The 14,814-nt window shown below is 42.7% G+C and overlaps 3 protein-coding genes across 3 annotated transcripts; 2 read left to right on the plus strand and 1 right to left on the minus strand.

The window, feature by feature from the left end:
* The first annotated feature begins 3,268 nt into the window (after positions 1-3,268).
* On the plus strand, positions 3,269-5,750 carry LOC104419073 (glyceraldehyde-3-phosphate dehydrogenase A, chloroplastic). Its single transcript, XM_010030597.3, has 5 exons — positions 3,269-3,499; positions 3,661-3,774; positions 4,235-4,539; positions 4,649-4,893; positions 5,034-5,750. Exons 1-5 carry the CDS (start codon positions 3,458-3,460, stop codon positions 5,534-5,536), a joined length of 1,209 nt encoding a protein of 402 aa, XP_010028899.1. The 5' UTR covers positions 3,269-3,457; the 3' UTR covers positions 5,537-5,750.
* Positions 5,751-6,168: 418 nt separating this feature from the next.
* On the plus strand, positions 6,169-8,426 carry LOC104419074 (tyrosine--tRNA ligase, chloroplastic/mitochondrial). Its single transcript, XM_039302502.1, is given in 3 exon segments — positions 6,169-6,181; positions 6,630-7,060; positions 7,062-8,426. Coding segments are annotated over 3 exon segments (1,542 nt in total). The 3' UTR covers positions 8,160-8,426.
* A 1,340-nt stretch (positions 8,427-9,766) lies between these two features.
* On the minus strand, positions 9,767-14,353 carry LOC104419075 (OVARIAN TUMOR DOMAIN-containing deubiquitinating enzyme 12). The gene is given in 11 exon segments (XM_010030599.3): positions 9,767-10,166; positions 10,248-10,304; positions 10,600-10,684; positions 11,164-11,212; positions 11,356-11,429; positions 11,726-11,800; positions 11,874-11,928; positions 12,727-12,769; positions 12,772-12,799; positions 13,743-13,933; positions 14,125-14,353. Coding segments are annotated over 11 exon segments (918 nt in total). The 5' UTR covers positions 14,339-14,353; the 3' UTR covers positions 9,767-10,119.
* Positions 14,354-14,814: the final 461 nt, after the last annotated feature.

Below are 14,814 nucleotides of genomic sequence, written 5' to 3' on the forward strand. Positions count from 1 at the left end.
TCAACCTACTTTCACATATTTTGTTACACACACACAGTTTGCTGGCCATCGATGAGGCCCAATGGAGTGAAAAAGGAAAAATAAAAAATAAAAAATAAAAAGAAGAAAATGAAAAAAGGAATAAATAAATAAATAATGTAAAAATATTACTAAAAGTTATCTACCTTAGTGTTAGCCGTGCCATATAAATTGGGCAAGGTTCACGTTAGCAATTTCCAAACAAAATTAATCAGATGAAGTCAATTGGAAAAATGTGAAAGGTTTAGGACTTATTTGGCAAATTAAAAAAATTAAGACACAATTGGCAAAAATATAATAAGTTTAATACTTTTTGCATAATTTTCTCAATAGTTGGGTTCAAGCATTTCTCTCATGATTTAGTATGATTTGTGATTTAACAAATGCCATTCAACTCAAGAGAAGATAGTTTTGGCTCATTTTGGGCCAAAACAAGTCCTTAAGGCACGGATCATATCCCATGCTAAGGTCAATTTGTTTGTACACACTCGTCACTTAATACCCCAGTGAAATTTAGAAGTAGATTGACTCAATCATTATCATATCGACCTACTTTCACATATTTTGTTACACACACACAGAGTTCGCCGGCCATCGACGAGGCCCAATAGAGTGAAAAAGGAAAAATAAAAAGAAGACAAGAGAAAAGGGAAATAAATAAGTAAAAATATTATTAAAAATTTTCTACGTCAGTGTCGGCTGTGCCTTATATATTGGGCAAGGTCCACGTCAATGATTTCCAAACAAAATTAGCTAGATGAAGTCAATTGGGAAAACGTAAAAGGTTTAGGATTCAATTGACAAATTAAAAAATTTAAGATACGATTGGCAAAAATATAATAAGTTTAAGACTTTTTGCATGATTTTCCCAGTAGTTTGGTTCAACCATTTCTATCTTGATTTAGTGTGATTTGTGTTTTAGCAAGTGCCATTCAACTTAAGAGAAGATGGTTTTGGCTCGTTTTGGGCCAAAACAAGTCCTTATGGCACAAATCATATCCCATGCTAAGGTCAATTTGTCCGTTCACACTCATCACTCAATACTCCAATGAAATTTAAAAGTAGACTGACCCAATCATTATCATGTCCACCTACTTTCACATATTTTGTTATACACACACACATAGAGTCTACCAGCCATCAACGAGGCTCGAAAAAAGGAAAAAAGGAAAAAGAAAAAAGAAGAGAAGAGAAATGAGAAAAATTAAAATTAAAAAGAATAAAAGGAAAAAATAATTAAAAATGTAAAAAATATTATTAAAAAATATCCACGTTAGTATTAGCTGTGCCATATATATTGGGCAAGGTCCATGTCAGCAATTTCTAAACAAAATTAATCAAATGAAGTCATCTGGGAAAATGTAAAAATGTTTACAACTCAATTGGCAAATTAAAAAATTTAAGGTAAGATTGACAAAAATATAATAAATTTAAGACTTTTTGCATAATTTTCTCAGTAGTTTGGTTCAAGCATTTCTCTCTTGATTTAGTATGATTTGTGTTTTAACAAGTGCCATTCAACTCAAGAGAAGATAGTTTTGGCTCGTTTTGGGCCAAAACAAGTCCTTAAGGCACTAATCATATCCCATGTTGAGGTTAATTTGTTTTTTTTTTTTTATGACCCAAGGAAACCCGTAAGCCGACAGCCGGCGGGCAAACCCTGGGATCCACGGAAGAACCCACCACTCCCGTGAAGCGGGTAAGTCCACCTGCGACGTGCTAAGGATTCAAACTTCTCCCCTTTGTGAGGGAGAGAAAGCCCGAAGCCAGCAGCGCCACTTAGTGCGGTCAATTTGTTTGTGCACACTTAGATTACAATTTAGGATGTGCATGGTTCAAACATTTCTCTCTTGATTTAGTATGATTTGTCTTTAACAAGTGCCATTCACCTCAATAGAAGATTCGACTTAGATGCACAACTTCTAGAGGTGAGCATCGGTCGAAGGTCAACTTTGGACTGACCTTAGACCAGCCCGACCTTGTCGGTCCTGGTCCAGTTTCAAGGGAGACTGAATCGATCATTGATCTTGAAATCCCTAGATCAGCATTGTGCGAGTTGATCCTTGATCCTAAAAGTTTAGAATCGGTTCAACCGAGATCAATCCTAATTGTATATATTACATATAATATATTACTTATAATGCTTTTGCATACGGTATTACAAGAATTATTGATAGATGAAAAACTTTCCATCTTGTCCTATATCTCTATGAGTGGTCATAATCATTTTTATGGCTTTTTACTTTTAGCAAGTGTACTCTAGTGGTCACCCTTCCGACATGGAATGAGGAAATAGGGGGTTTAAATCACCACATTCTCGAGGGTTGGGGTGGGGACGAATTAATTTCAGAAGTGGGTTTCGACTCCCACGCCCTGCAAGGAGGCAAGTAGCAGGGCAAAAGTCTGAGTGTGAGAGTTAGAATAGGAGTAGAGTAGGACCAACAAATAAAAAAAACTTTTAGCATGTGTAAAATTTTTATTGTTGCCTTATCTTAAATTTATTGAATATAATATGTAATTTGAAATGATAGATTTGCCTTTTTTAGAACTACAAAAAATGCAATCAAAAAATTATTGATTGATCCCGGATTGACCCTAAAACGGTACTAAATCCATAGGATAAGTCCAATCCTCAATCCTAGACTCAATAGGGTTGATCCTCGGTCTCAGAAATTGAAGACCAACACTGCGTGGGTTGGTTCTAAGATTAGGGGGTGGACCAATCCAACTCGGACCATGCTCACCCCTAATAGCTTCCATTATGCATAAACAATGAGGGAGACACCAGCACTCTTGAGAGGCACAAGATGGGGTGAAGGCCACCCAAAAGGGAAGCTTTCTATGGCCACCCAATGCAGAAAATCATCCCTGAATTGTGGCCACTGGTCTTTACATATGCCGCTGAGAAAAGAGGGTGTGAATGCAGATAACATTGTCCATATGAAGAGAATTTGGTGGAGCCACAATTCTCGTGTGAAGCCAAACTCAGATTGGCCATCCATTCCAATCCCAACCATTTTTCAACTCTCCCTTTCTTTATTTTTCTGGGCATGGAAATGTTGTCAGCTGCAATTCCAAATTCAACTGTTGAAATTCATCCGGCAATGTCATAAAACCAACCCGAGGAATTGACCCCGTGGTTAAACCCGAGTTATGACAAATTATATCTAAAAACAAAATTTAAGAAAAATGAAGAGAGGCGGACTCATGTGGTGTGAGAGAAAGCGGAGGGATATAAAGACCGGGAGCGAACAAGAGCCATACATTGGATGACAGGCTATCCACAATCTCATCCTGTCCTTGGTTACACCCATCAATCACCACCCAACACACAAATTTCTTCTTCTTCTTCACCTGTTTCATGTTTTAAGCTAAAATTGAAAAGAGCCTACTTACACTTTCTTGCTAGCTGCTGCATTGGGGCACTCTCACTTCCACCATGGCCTCTGCTGCCCTTTCTGTAGCCAAGCCATCCCTTCAGGTTCAACCCCCCAAATGCTTTCCCTCAGCCGTTCTCAGGCAGATTCACTTCTTTTGGTGCATCAGCATGAGAACCATCTTGTCTCGTCTCCATCTTGATCATACACTCGTCTCGTGTCGTGTCCATCTGACTGACCTGTCTTGTTTCTTGATTCTGCACAGGCGAACGGAAAGGGGTTTGCAGAGTTCTCCGGCCTTCGCAACTCCGCCTCAGTGTCGTTCGGGAGGAAGAACTCGGAGGACTTCCTCTCCGTCATTGCCTTCCAGACCTCTGCAGTGAGTTTTTTTTTTTCTCTTCCTGGTCTCGGCAACCGTATTAATCGATTCCTACTGTAAACCAACACGATCAGCCTTCTAAAACATCCTCCCTTGTAAAAAACTTGATGAGATCCTTCACTGATGCTCATGCATCAGGGACAGCCTCTCTGGCTGGAATTGAGAGGGAAAGTTGACAGCGAAATTCAATAGTTTCGATGCCCGATGACCCTGTGTCATAGATGCTATGATTAAACCAATTAGATGTTCACATATTTTTCTCAAGCATGAACTATAATACAACAAGTGAAGCCTCATTTAATGAACATAAGACGGCCAGCGTTGTGCAGTTGGTCCATCGGTATGCTAGTCATGTCTTCTACTGATCCAAGTCTAGTTGTCACAACTAAGGGCTAGTGCTGATCTTGTGAATGTCAATCCATGTCCCTTTGAGTGAGGAAAAAAGAACTCTTGTTTGAAGGTGGGAAGCAATGGTGGATACAGAAAGGGAGTGGTAGAGGCAAAGCTGAAGGTGGCCATTAATGGGTTCGGCAGGATCGGCCGCAACTTCCTTAGGTGCTGGCATGGCCGCAAGGACTCACCTCTCGACATCATTGCCATCAACGACACCGGCGGCATCAAGCAAGCCTCCCACCTCCTCAAGTACGACTCCACCCTTGGCATCTTCGAAGCTGATGTCAAGCCCGTGGGCACTGATGGCATCTCGGTCGACGGCAAGGTCATCAAGGTCGTCTCTGACCGCAATCCCCTCAACCTCCCCTGGAAGTAAGTCCTCCATTGTTCACCCACACACACACACACACACACACATTTATTCGCTCGTACGATGCTCAATCTAACATAAACTTCACCTGTCTTATGGAATGAATTCCAGGGAAATGGGGATTGACCTCGTGATCGAGGGAACGGGAGTTTTCGTTGACAGGGACGGCGCAGGGAAGCACATTGAGGCTGGGGCGAAGAAGGTGCTCATCACTGCACCCGGCAAAGGCGACATCCCGACATACGTCGTCGGAGTCAATGCCGACCTCTACAACCCGGCCGAGCCCATCATTAGCAATGCCTCTTGCACCACCAACTGCCTTGCCCCCTTCGTCAAGGTCCTCGACCAGAAGTTCGGTAATTAACCGCACCGATCTGCTGCTGCTCCTCTATCAACCGCCATCTTTCCTAGCTTCACACCCCATGCGCCATGACAAAGAAGATTACAACGATGGTGTTGACATGAATTTGTGGTGACAAAATTGTTTATGTGACAGGCATCATCAAGGGCACCATGACCACCACCCACTCATACACTGGCGACCAGAGGCTGCTCGACGCAAGCCACCGTGACCTCAGGCGTGCCAGGGCTGCTGCCCTCAACATCGTGCCGACATCCACGGGGGCGGCCAAGGCCGTGGCCCTCGTCCTTCCAACCCTCAAGGGCAAGCTCAACGGGATCGCCCTCCGTGTGCCGACCCCAAACGTCTCTGTGGTCGACCTCGTTGTGCAGGTCTCCAAGAAGACCTTCGCAGAGGAGGTGAACGCGGGCTTCAGGGAGAGCGCCGACAATGAGCTCAAGGGCATCCTCTCGGTGTGCGACGAGCCCCTCGTCTCCGTCGACTTCCGGTGCTCCGATGTGTCGTCCACCGTCGACGCGTCGCTGACCATGGTCATGGGGGATGACATGGTGAAGGTGATCGCCTGGTACGACAATGAGTGGGGCTACTCTCAGAGAGTCGTGGACTTGGCTCACATCGTTGCCGACAACTGGAAGTGAAAAATCAAATCCGGACAACGTCATCATCATCTGATTTTGTTTCCACTCAGAAAAATCTGTGTAATTTGGATTCTTAGAAAGTTAACTATTCTCCTCTTCTTTTTGAATCTGCAATGTGACTTGAGAATTGCGGAACCACTTCTCTTTTCTTCTCTTTAATGTATGAAATAATTTACCTTTCTATTCATTAGAAGGATTGAGCAACTTCTTCAAATTGCTGGTCTACTGCCAAATTATGAATCAGAAATTCTTGCTGTTCTTGGAAGCAAGACTGGAAAACTACTAGCGTCAAGGGTCAGTCTGGTTAGAGAGAGCTTGGCTTTGTCCAATTCACGATCCAACTTCAAGCACTCAATCCCCCATTTGTATGCAGGCAACCGGGAAGCACTTTTAAGAGTTCATTTCATTGCTGAAGCAGCAAGTAATGTTCCATGGACACCCATTTGTATAATTCCTCAATTCCTCAATTCCTCATGCATCAACTTATCCGCGACTCCAAACCGTGAAATGGGGTGTTCCCATTTTTCCAATGACCAGAAAATGTTCGCAAAAGGGAAGTTTATCACGAACGGATAATACTTTCGACTTTCATGCATTGCTCAAAAACAGAAAAATCGCCATTTCATCGCAAAATGACAAATTCTTGTTTGCTGGTATTGGGGTGAGTAATCGGAGCTATTGGATAGAAAAAAGACAAATCAAATTGGGCGATTCCGAAAAATACATTACCTAATTCATGATAAAGGCTGGTTTTTTACTCCGAAAAATTCTTTAACGGAATAAACCTTTAACTAATGGAATCACAACCGCCCCAAAAAAAGAATAATCACAGGAAGAACCTCAAAAAAATCTGTTACAATTCTTCAGAACCAGAGAGTTAGACAGTGATTCTTGTCACCACCGCAGAGCAGGAGAACCTTCTTCTTCTCCATCTTTTCTCCTTAAAAAACACGAGAAAAGGAACAGGAGAAAAAACCCAAAACAAAAGTCGAAAACTTTTCGTCCCGCAGGAGGTAATTGGATCGTGGGTAGGCTCCGTGCCGTGCTCCTGGTTCAAGGGCGTCAGCGTCTCCTCCTCTTCTCTGGCATTGAGCAGAGGAAGCATGGCAACATCGGCTGCAACAGCAGCCGCAGCCACTTGCAGACTCTTCTCCTTCAACCCAGCCTCTCTCTCTCCTCTCAGAAGACGACCCTCCTTCCTCTTCCCCGCCTTCGCCCCGACCCTCCTTCCCTCTCCTCTCAACTCCGCCTCCCGCTCCGCCCACTCCACCACCCTCTCCCCCAGCCCCCGCCCTCCTCCTCCTCCGGCCGCCGCCCCCCCCCAACGTCGTGGACGTCCTCGAGGAGCGGGGCTTGCTCGAGTCCGTCACCAGCGAGAACCTCCGCTCCGCTTGCTCCTCCGGCTCCGGCTTGCGGGTCTACTGCGGCTTTGACCCCACCGCGGAAAGTTTGCACCTTGGCAACCTCCTGGGCATCATCGTGCTCTCTTGGTTCCGGAGGTGCGGCCACCGCACCGTCGCGCTTCCTCGGCGGCGCCACCGCCCGCGTCGGCGACCCCTCCGGCAAGAGCCTCGAGCGGCCCGAGCTGGACTTGGAGACCCTAGAGAGGAACACTGCGGGGATTGCGGCGACGGTGACCAGGATTCTCGGTAAGGGCGGCGACGGCGATGATGATGATGATGATGGTGATGGTTCTTTTGTGATCTTGAATAATTATGATTGGTGGAAAGATGTGAAATTGCTCGATTTCTTGAAGAGGGTAGGGAGGTATGCTAGGGTTGGGACGATGGTAGCCAAGGAGAGTGTGAAAAAGAGGTTGGAATCGGAGCAAGGGATGAGCTACACTGAGTTCACTTATCAGTTGTTACAGGGTTATGATTTCTTGCACTTGTTTCAGAATGAGGGGGTTAATGTACAGATTGGAGGAAGTGATCAATGGGGCAACATTACTGCCGGCACCGAGTTGATCCGGAAGATCTTGCAGTTGGAAGGGGCTTATGGCCTCACATTTCCCCTTCTGCTGAAGAGCGACGGCACGAAGTTTGGGAAGTCGGAGGATGGCGCGATTTGGCTGTCTCCGTCAATGCTGTCCCCTTACAAGTTTTATCAGTACTTCTTTTCCGTTCCTGACACGGACATCATTAGGTTTCTCAAAGTTCTCACTTTCCTGGAGATCGAGGAGATAAATGAGATTGAGAAGGATATGAAAAGACCAGGCTATATGCCTAACACAGCGCAGCGGAGGCTTGCTGAGGAGGTCACCCGTTTTGTTCATGGGGAGGACGGTTTGCAGGAGGCTCTCAAGGCGACTGAAGCATTGAGACCTGGAGCTGAAACTAAATTGGATTGGAAGACCATCGAGGGAATAGCAGAAGATGTCCCGTCTTGTTCCTTAAATTATGATGATGTGTTGAATTGTTCTCTTGTAGACCTTTCGGTTTTGGCTGGGTTGATGGAAAGTAAATCAGCTGCCCGTAGATTGCTGAAGCAAGGGGGCATGTATTTGAACAACGGTAGAGTCGATGGTGAGAGTAAGAGGATTGAGGCTGAAGATATTGTTGATGGGAAGGTTCTTCTGCTATCAGCAGGTAAAAAGAATAAGGTCGTTGTACGGATTTCCTAACCGCACCAATTGAGTTACTTCATTTTTTTTTCCCAAAATTATTGAGTTTGCTTTCTTTTGTGAAGTATCTGAATGCACAAGAATTTTGGTTCTACGCTACAGTGTATTGGCACTTTCCTATGTCACAGCTAAGATTGCTGAAATTCAGCTAATGTTGAACACTGTATTGTATCTTCTGAAGTCCTCCCTTTTTTCATTGGTTTTCTAGAGCGATTTTCTAGAGCAATCAAAGAACTCATATGAATAAAAGCAGCTTTCTTTCTTCTATTTGTCATCAACTATGCTCTCTGTTTAACTTGTGTCACTCGTCATGCTGAGGCTGGTGAGTTAAGCTTGTCAGTCCTTATGTTCCTGTCTTGTCAACCATTTTCTCTGCAATCTGTTGTATGATGGCAAGAATTAATGGATGGCCAATCTATAGCTGTTTGCATTGATGAGGATGGATGCATAATGTTTGATGCTGAAGTTCTGATAATATCGGGGGTTCCCAATGTATGTGGGCATGGCAAGTGGAAATGCAAATCTGGGAAACACTTCAACATTGTGCTTAAATTGTGAAGAGCCAGGATAAATGAAGATTTTCTTCAAATTCACCTAATGTTGTGAAGATGCGAAACAAGGTAACTGAGGGTATAGATTTATGTTCAGCTCAGACTAGGTGCATTGCCCATCTGGGTGTGGTTGATTGGGGTAGTCCAGCTCCAGTGACACCTGCGTGTGTGGTGCAGCCAGTCCCGGGGCGTTAGTTGCGCACTTGCAAGTTACGGTCCTTGCTGGTGAGAGAGTTGCACTATTTGATATCAATTTCACGGCACAGAGAGTAGGCTTTGCCGAGCAGGCATGTGAGATAAACTTCAGTGTTCCAACTTATAATAGCTGTTCAGTTCTGCTCACATTGCATCTAAAAATTTTGAGACCTCGAACTGCACCATAGACCAACATCTGAGAACTGAGCTGGTGAGCTTGGTCTTCGTAAATAATATGCCCTGCTTGGTTTGTGAACGGGTGATGTAATTGACTTGGTTCATAGATTTCCCTAGATCCTCAGTCAACTCAGGCAAATTAAAGACTGCATCCCATGTGGATCTTCAGACTCCAAAGGATCTATTAAGCTAAGTCCTCTGGACGGTACATTTCTATTACTTCCTGTCCTAATATAAGTTAAAAATGCAACGTGCATTATCCAGCAACTACGACAGAATGTAGAAAAGGTATAGCTAAACCCACTGAGACTGAGCTATAGATACATTATATGAGTTAAGCAACTGATAATAGCCTGATAATAGCCTCAAGAGGGTGAATGTTTATTTACGTTCATCTTACAAACACCGGCATATCAAGGGCGTTAAAACTCCAAATTTTGATAATCAGGTGCCTTCCCGCTGTCGAAATCAATTTTATGCTATGGTTTATGGCGCTAATTAGCCAAGACAGAGCTGGAACAACTCCTCAAGCATCGTTTCCTTTTTCTGTCCACATTAATGCCATGTCATTGCTGGAGCTTAGAACGGATAAAGAGATCGGATCCGTAATAGTTAATTGAAGCTGTCGGTACACTTCAACCATTCCCTTAAATTCCGTCCATTATATATCGACATACAGAAATCGTCATAGTAAGAAGTATTATAAAGAATGTATTGTGATCGAGCAAAGGAAATTTTTCAAAAATCTGAAGAAATCAAACACTGTACATGAACAACGAAAAAGGTATCAAATGAAGCCTGCAACAGATCATCTACCTCATCAAAAAAAAATCTATGATGAATCTGAAACGTATCCTGTGGATCATCGCACCTCATCAATGATAAACCTACTATCACTATGTGATCAACAAAAATGATCAAATATTATACAAGCCAAAAGAAAAAAAGAAACAAGAAAAACATGTAAGGTATATGGACTGTATAAATTTGATTCCCCGTTTCCTGCAGGTGGCAAGGTCATGAGCGACCTGCTTCTTCTAAAACAACCAGTGTTTCTTTTTCGGTTTCTGAGGAATTGGAGCATCTGCAGAAAATAAAAAATAATGTAGGCAACACAACTGTAGTATCATGCCAAAAATTATAAGTAGCCAATAAGAAAACACACCTCGTATTTCGTAGAGGGAATTATAGTGAACCTCAGACCAGAAACTCAACCAAAACTCTGCATGAATTGAAAGCAGGGTTGACGATATGGAGTTACGAAAGACCGGTTGCACATTGAACAAAAGTAATATTAGATCAGTTGCATATGTTTACATCCAGGTTCTAAATCAAGCTATTCTCTACGTGCTTACCATGCCCTAAAAAAAAAAATCCCAGAAATCGAGCCAACTTGTAAACTTGGTTAAGTACAAAATTTGCATGGAGTGAAAATATGTGAGAGAGAGAGAGAGATTTCCTTTTAGTTAAGTCAAAGAAAATCAACAGACCTTCATGAAATAGAGAGTTAGACTTACCACGTTGGGGCGCCTCAGATCGGGGCATTATTTCAATAAAACATGTATCTCTGAATGAAGTTAACAGGCAGATCTTCGCCACAAACTGCATTGCAGTAAGATATGACATTACTAATTCAAGAAACAACATCGCCGAAGTTAAGGGACGTAACTGATTAAAATTGAGGCATTCACCTCAAGGACAAAAGAATAAAGCAATTATACCAACTCATGCAAAGTACCATATCATCATGATCACAACATTATTTTTATGATAGATGCTTTCTTTCCCATTATGTGCTTACAGCCACATTTGCTGGGCCAGTTCAGAACTCAAAGATCACATCAATCACAAAGAATAACTTAGCAATAAAGTTGTAATGATGCCTTTGTGACAGAAATTTAAAGTAGTTAGTCCCTCAATGTTCTAATTTCACATCAAGTCATGGGTATTGTTTTGCAAAGAGTTACATTGCAGAAAATGGCAGATCTATGATTGCATTGCATAGAGCCCATAGACATGAGATAAAGCCGGAGATGTAATTCTTGAAAAATATTAAGGGCTTTGGAACAAGAATAGAGTACCTTATCTGCAGCGGCTTGCAAGGTAACATGGTCCCCCCATTCACCAAGTCTGCATCACTCGGCGGTCAGAAAATAGATAAGCTATAAATTCTGTATACAAAAATAAAGATACAAAAAGTAACAATAGAATTTGAAATTTCAAGACAGGTACATCGTTGAGTCAGCAATAACAGAACCAAGATGTTAACATACTTTGCCATCTTCTTGTAATAACGTTTGTACTTCATTGGAACATAACCTTCATATAAAGAACGATAGTCTTTAAGCTGGAAAAAAGAGAGTTCAAGAATATTAGAGCACAAAAATCACTTGCTTATGTTAACTTTAATTTCTTCACTGCAAACTAGCCAAATAATGTATCAAACCCTTCACACCTATCTGAACTTAAAAAGATGTATAGGAATTAATCTTCAGTTTATGCAGGGGGAGTCTTATGGAAATCCAATTCACACTGAAAGAGAGAGCATCATGCTAGACAAGGGTCACAGTGCAAAATTTGATTGAAATACGATTCATACATCTGACTAACTAGTGGACACAATCGCATAATGTGATGTTGTACCTGCTTCACTATTTCCTTCCTGACATTCTTGTGATATTCGGGTGATTTATACATCTGGTCTGACAGTGCACGAAACTGCAAGGCAGAAAAAAAAAATTACTTATTTGAACTTTAGAATTTATAATATTGCTTTCTGAATCTAATATACCTGGCAATTTCCATCACCAGAGACTTTCACTTCATATAACCCATAGATATTCAGCCTGGAAAGAACAATGAAGCAATTGGCTTTAATAGCTTACATGGAATGAAGAGCTGTACAACCAAAAGAGAATATTCTAAACTAAACACATGGGATTTTCTAGGGAGAGCAATACAAGCGTCGTGCTGCCAGACGAAGCAGCCTGCGCGGCAACGTGGGGGCGAAAGGGAAAGAGGGGGGTATCAGTCCATTTGAGTTCAAATGAAACACACATCTATGAAGAAACGTCACCTAGATAGCATTCATAATCATATCCAAAAGGTGCATGCAAGGGGGCATAAATCAACAACAAATAGCTTCTCATGGTAAAAATGATAGAAAGCTACTCCAATAAAAATAAAAGGGGCATGGAGTTTGATTATTTGTTCATTTTCTAATAACCTAAACTTACAGGATAAGTGGTCATCCAACATGGAATAGTATGAGAGCTCAATTCATGCTTTTAAATCCTAGCACTCCTATTTAGGTCATTGCCTTGTTTCTTACAGATAAGGCTCCTATTCTTTGGTCAACTGATAGATGGGGGTAAGTTAACGTTGGGTAATTCATGTCTCTACTTACGCACAGGGCAGTGTCTCAAATATACACTTGATATACAAAATGGTCCCATTTCCTAATAGCTTTTTCAATGGTAATCATACTTCCAAAAGGCATTCTCCAGAAAACTTTCACTCCCCCGAATAATCCAGCTTTCTTCTTTACCAGCTCCAAAGAATTATGTACACTTCTGTTGGTATCAATAACAATGATGATCGAAAAAATCCTTTGCAATTTAGTAGGCAAGTGAAAGAGATATTACCTCTGTAGAAGTCGCTGGTGATCTAAACTGGCATCACTTAGATCGGGATGTAGGTATTTATGCGGGGAACGTGCTGAGAATTCAGAAACCAGTTCAAGGAATTAATGAATAGAGAACTACTGAACAAAAAGAGGGTGCTAATAGATGAATGAAGCAACAATTAATAGGAGAAGCAACAAAGCCACCAGAAAGAACTTTCAAAACAATATCCAAATTCACAGGTATGGAACTCTTGAATTTAATCATTTTCAACCCTATCTTTTTAGGTGCGCTCATACATCCTTTACCCTGTCAATACGGGCACTCATTTGTACTCATTTCTTCTGATACATGACCAGATCATCCAGGCACACCTCACCGGCATGGCAAATAAACGCACTTAATTTTTATCATTGACAACTTTGGGCTCCAACGCATTAAATCCTTGCTCGTTATGGCACTAAAGTTATTTTCTCTTATCCTCAAGAATGGACCCACAGTCAGCTTAAATCAAAGCCATCTATCATCTCTCCCAGTCGCAATTCAGCAGCACAGGTGGTGACGCCGCTATTGCAGTGTTCGTCCCAGACTAGCAAAAAGGCTAGTGCAAAGCCAGCCCAGCATGGGTGTGGTTCTCCTAAGGTCCATATAAATCCCACATCCAAGTTTTATACCATCGATGTGGGAGCTAAGCCCCATACCTTGCAATTAGGATCATAACAGCTTAATATGTTGTAACGATGCAAATCCATTATGCGTGCATTTGAGAGATATAGAATGTAAAAAGGCCCATATTCTCGAAGATGGCATGCAATAGTCAGATTTCCCGCATATCTTTCACACTTGATGGTCAAGTTCAATGACATAAAATATCATAAGGGCGTCAGCTACAACCTCGAACAATGACAATGCTCCAGTAAAAGATAAAGAAGGAACTCTTTCTTTTCTCTCTTGTTGGGGGCCTCTCCTCCATTGAGTGTGGCATTTAAGAATTAAGGATATGAGAAAAATTTACAGAAGAGAGTATGAGATCTAACCCGAACAGGAGCTAGATTAGAAAGGCGTCTAGCCACTCCTCCATCTACTTTCGCAAATTCTTCAGACAGAACAAGCGCAATCATCCGATCATCCTCAAGATCCTGTTGACTGCTTAAAGAAGTTGAGCTGGAACATTCACCCACACTATGAGTTCCATTCCACATATTAGACATCCACAAAAGTCCGTCACCTGCCGAAGGACAAAAACCTTAAGCGTGCTTCCCCAGCTCAAAGCTCACAATAAGAAATAAAAACTGCACGACAATCAGACAACTTGCGGAAAAACCATCACGTAGCACCATGGATAGTCCAATCAAAACCCAGAAAATAATATCGACACGAGAGTCTCGTGACTAATTCGGAAAGAGGAAAGTTACCGACTTGCGATTTCAGGAGAAAGGACGAGGAAGTGTATGACCACCTCTTCAGCGAAAAATCGAAAGATAGAGATACCAATCAATGGAGATCTTTCCTGCACTGAGATATGCGGTTCATTCAATGGGGCAGGTAGAAAGCTGCGCCCCACCGGCGACCCATAACGAAAGACACAATCCAAAGATTCCAAAACACTCGTTTGGCACTTCACGACGTGCATTTTCGACCGGTCCCCAGGCAGCGGAGGACCCACATGCAGATATCATCCGCCTAGTGGCGGGCAGGCAAATTCATCGGGGGGACGGGGGGACAGTACCGGTTTCTGGTCTCTAGCGATCATCCGGTTTCAAGAAACCAGAGGCATTCTGCCAATTCGATAGCAAAATTCCGCAAGAATCCATACTTCGAACCCATGAAATCCTCATTAAACAAAAAAAAAGGGGGAAAAGGAGAGCACAACCGAAATCAATGGCAGAAAAGAATCGCGCGGAAATAATTACCGAGCAGCGAAAGAGGCAGATCGAGGTCGAAGAACAGCGACCGGCGGAAGGCGGCTGGACGGACTCCGGGCAATGCGATCGAGCGGAATCGGGCGTCGGAAACGTGAAGGGAAGAAGGGGAGGTCGATGCCCGGAGAGGCTGGTCTATATCAGAGAATGGTGGGCCGATCGAGAGGGAGGGAGAGAGGACACGCCA

This window comes from Eucalyptus grandis, chromosome 9 (genome assembly GCF_016545825.1).
Source record: "Eucalyptus grandis isolate ANBG69807.140 chromosome 9, ASM1654582v1, whole genome shotgun sequence".
Taxonomy (NCBI): domain Eukaryota; kingdom Viridiplantae; phylum Streptophyta; class Magnoliopsida; order Myrtales; family Myrtaceae; genus Eucalyptus; species Eucalyptus grandis.

What these genes read in the sequence shown, in the direction of transcription:
- LOC104419073 (XM_010030597.3), top strand. Translation starts at nt 3,458, where the DNA reads ATGGCCTCTGCTGCCCTTTCTGTAGCCAAGCCATCCCTTCAG. An exon ending in TAGCCAAGCCATCCCTTCAG is followed by an intron (nt 3,500 to 3,660) that starts GTTCAACCCCCC and finishes GATTCTGCACAG; the next exon opens with GCGAACGGAAAGGGGTTTGC. An exon ending in GGTCCTCGACCAGAAGTTCG is followed by an intron (nt 4,894 to 5,033) that starts GTAATTAACCGC and finishes TTTATGTGACAG; the next exon opens with GCATCATCAAGGGCACCATG.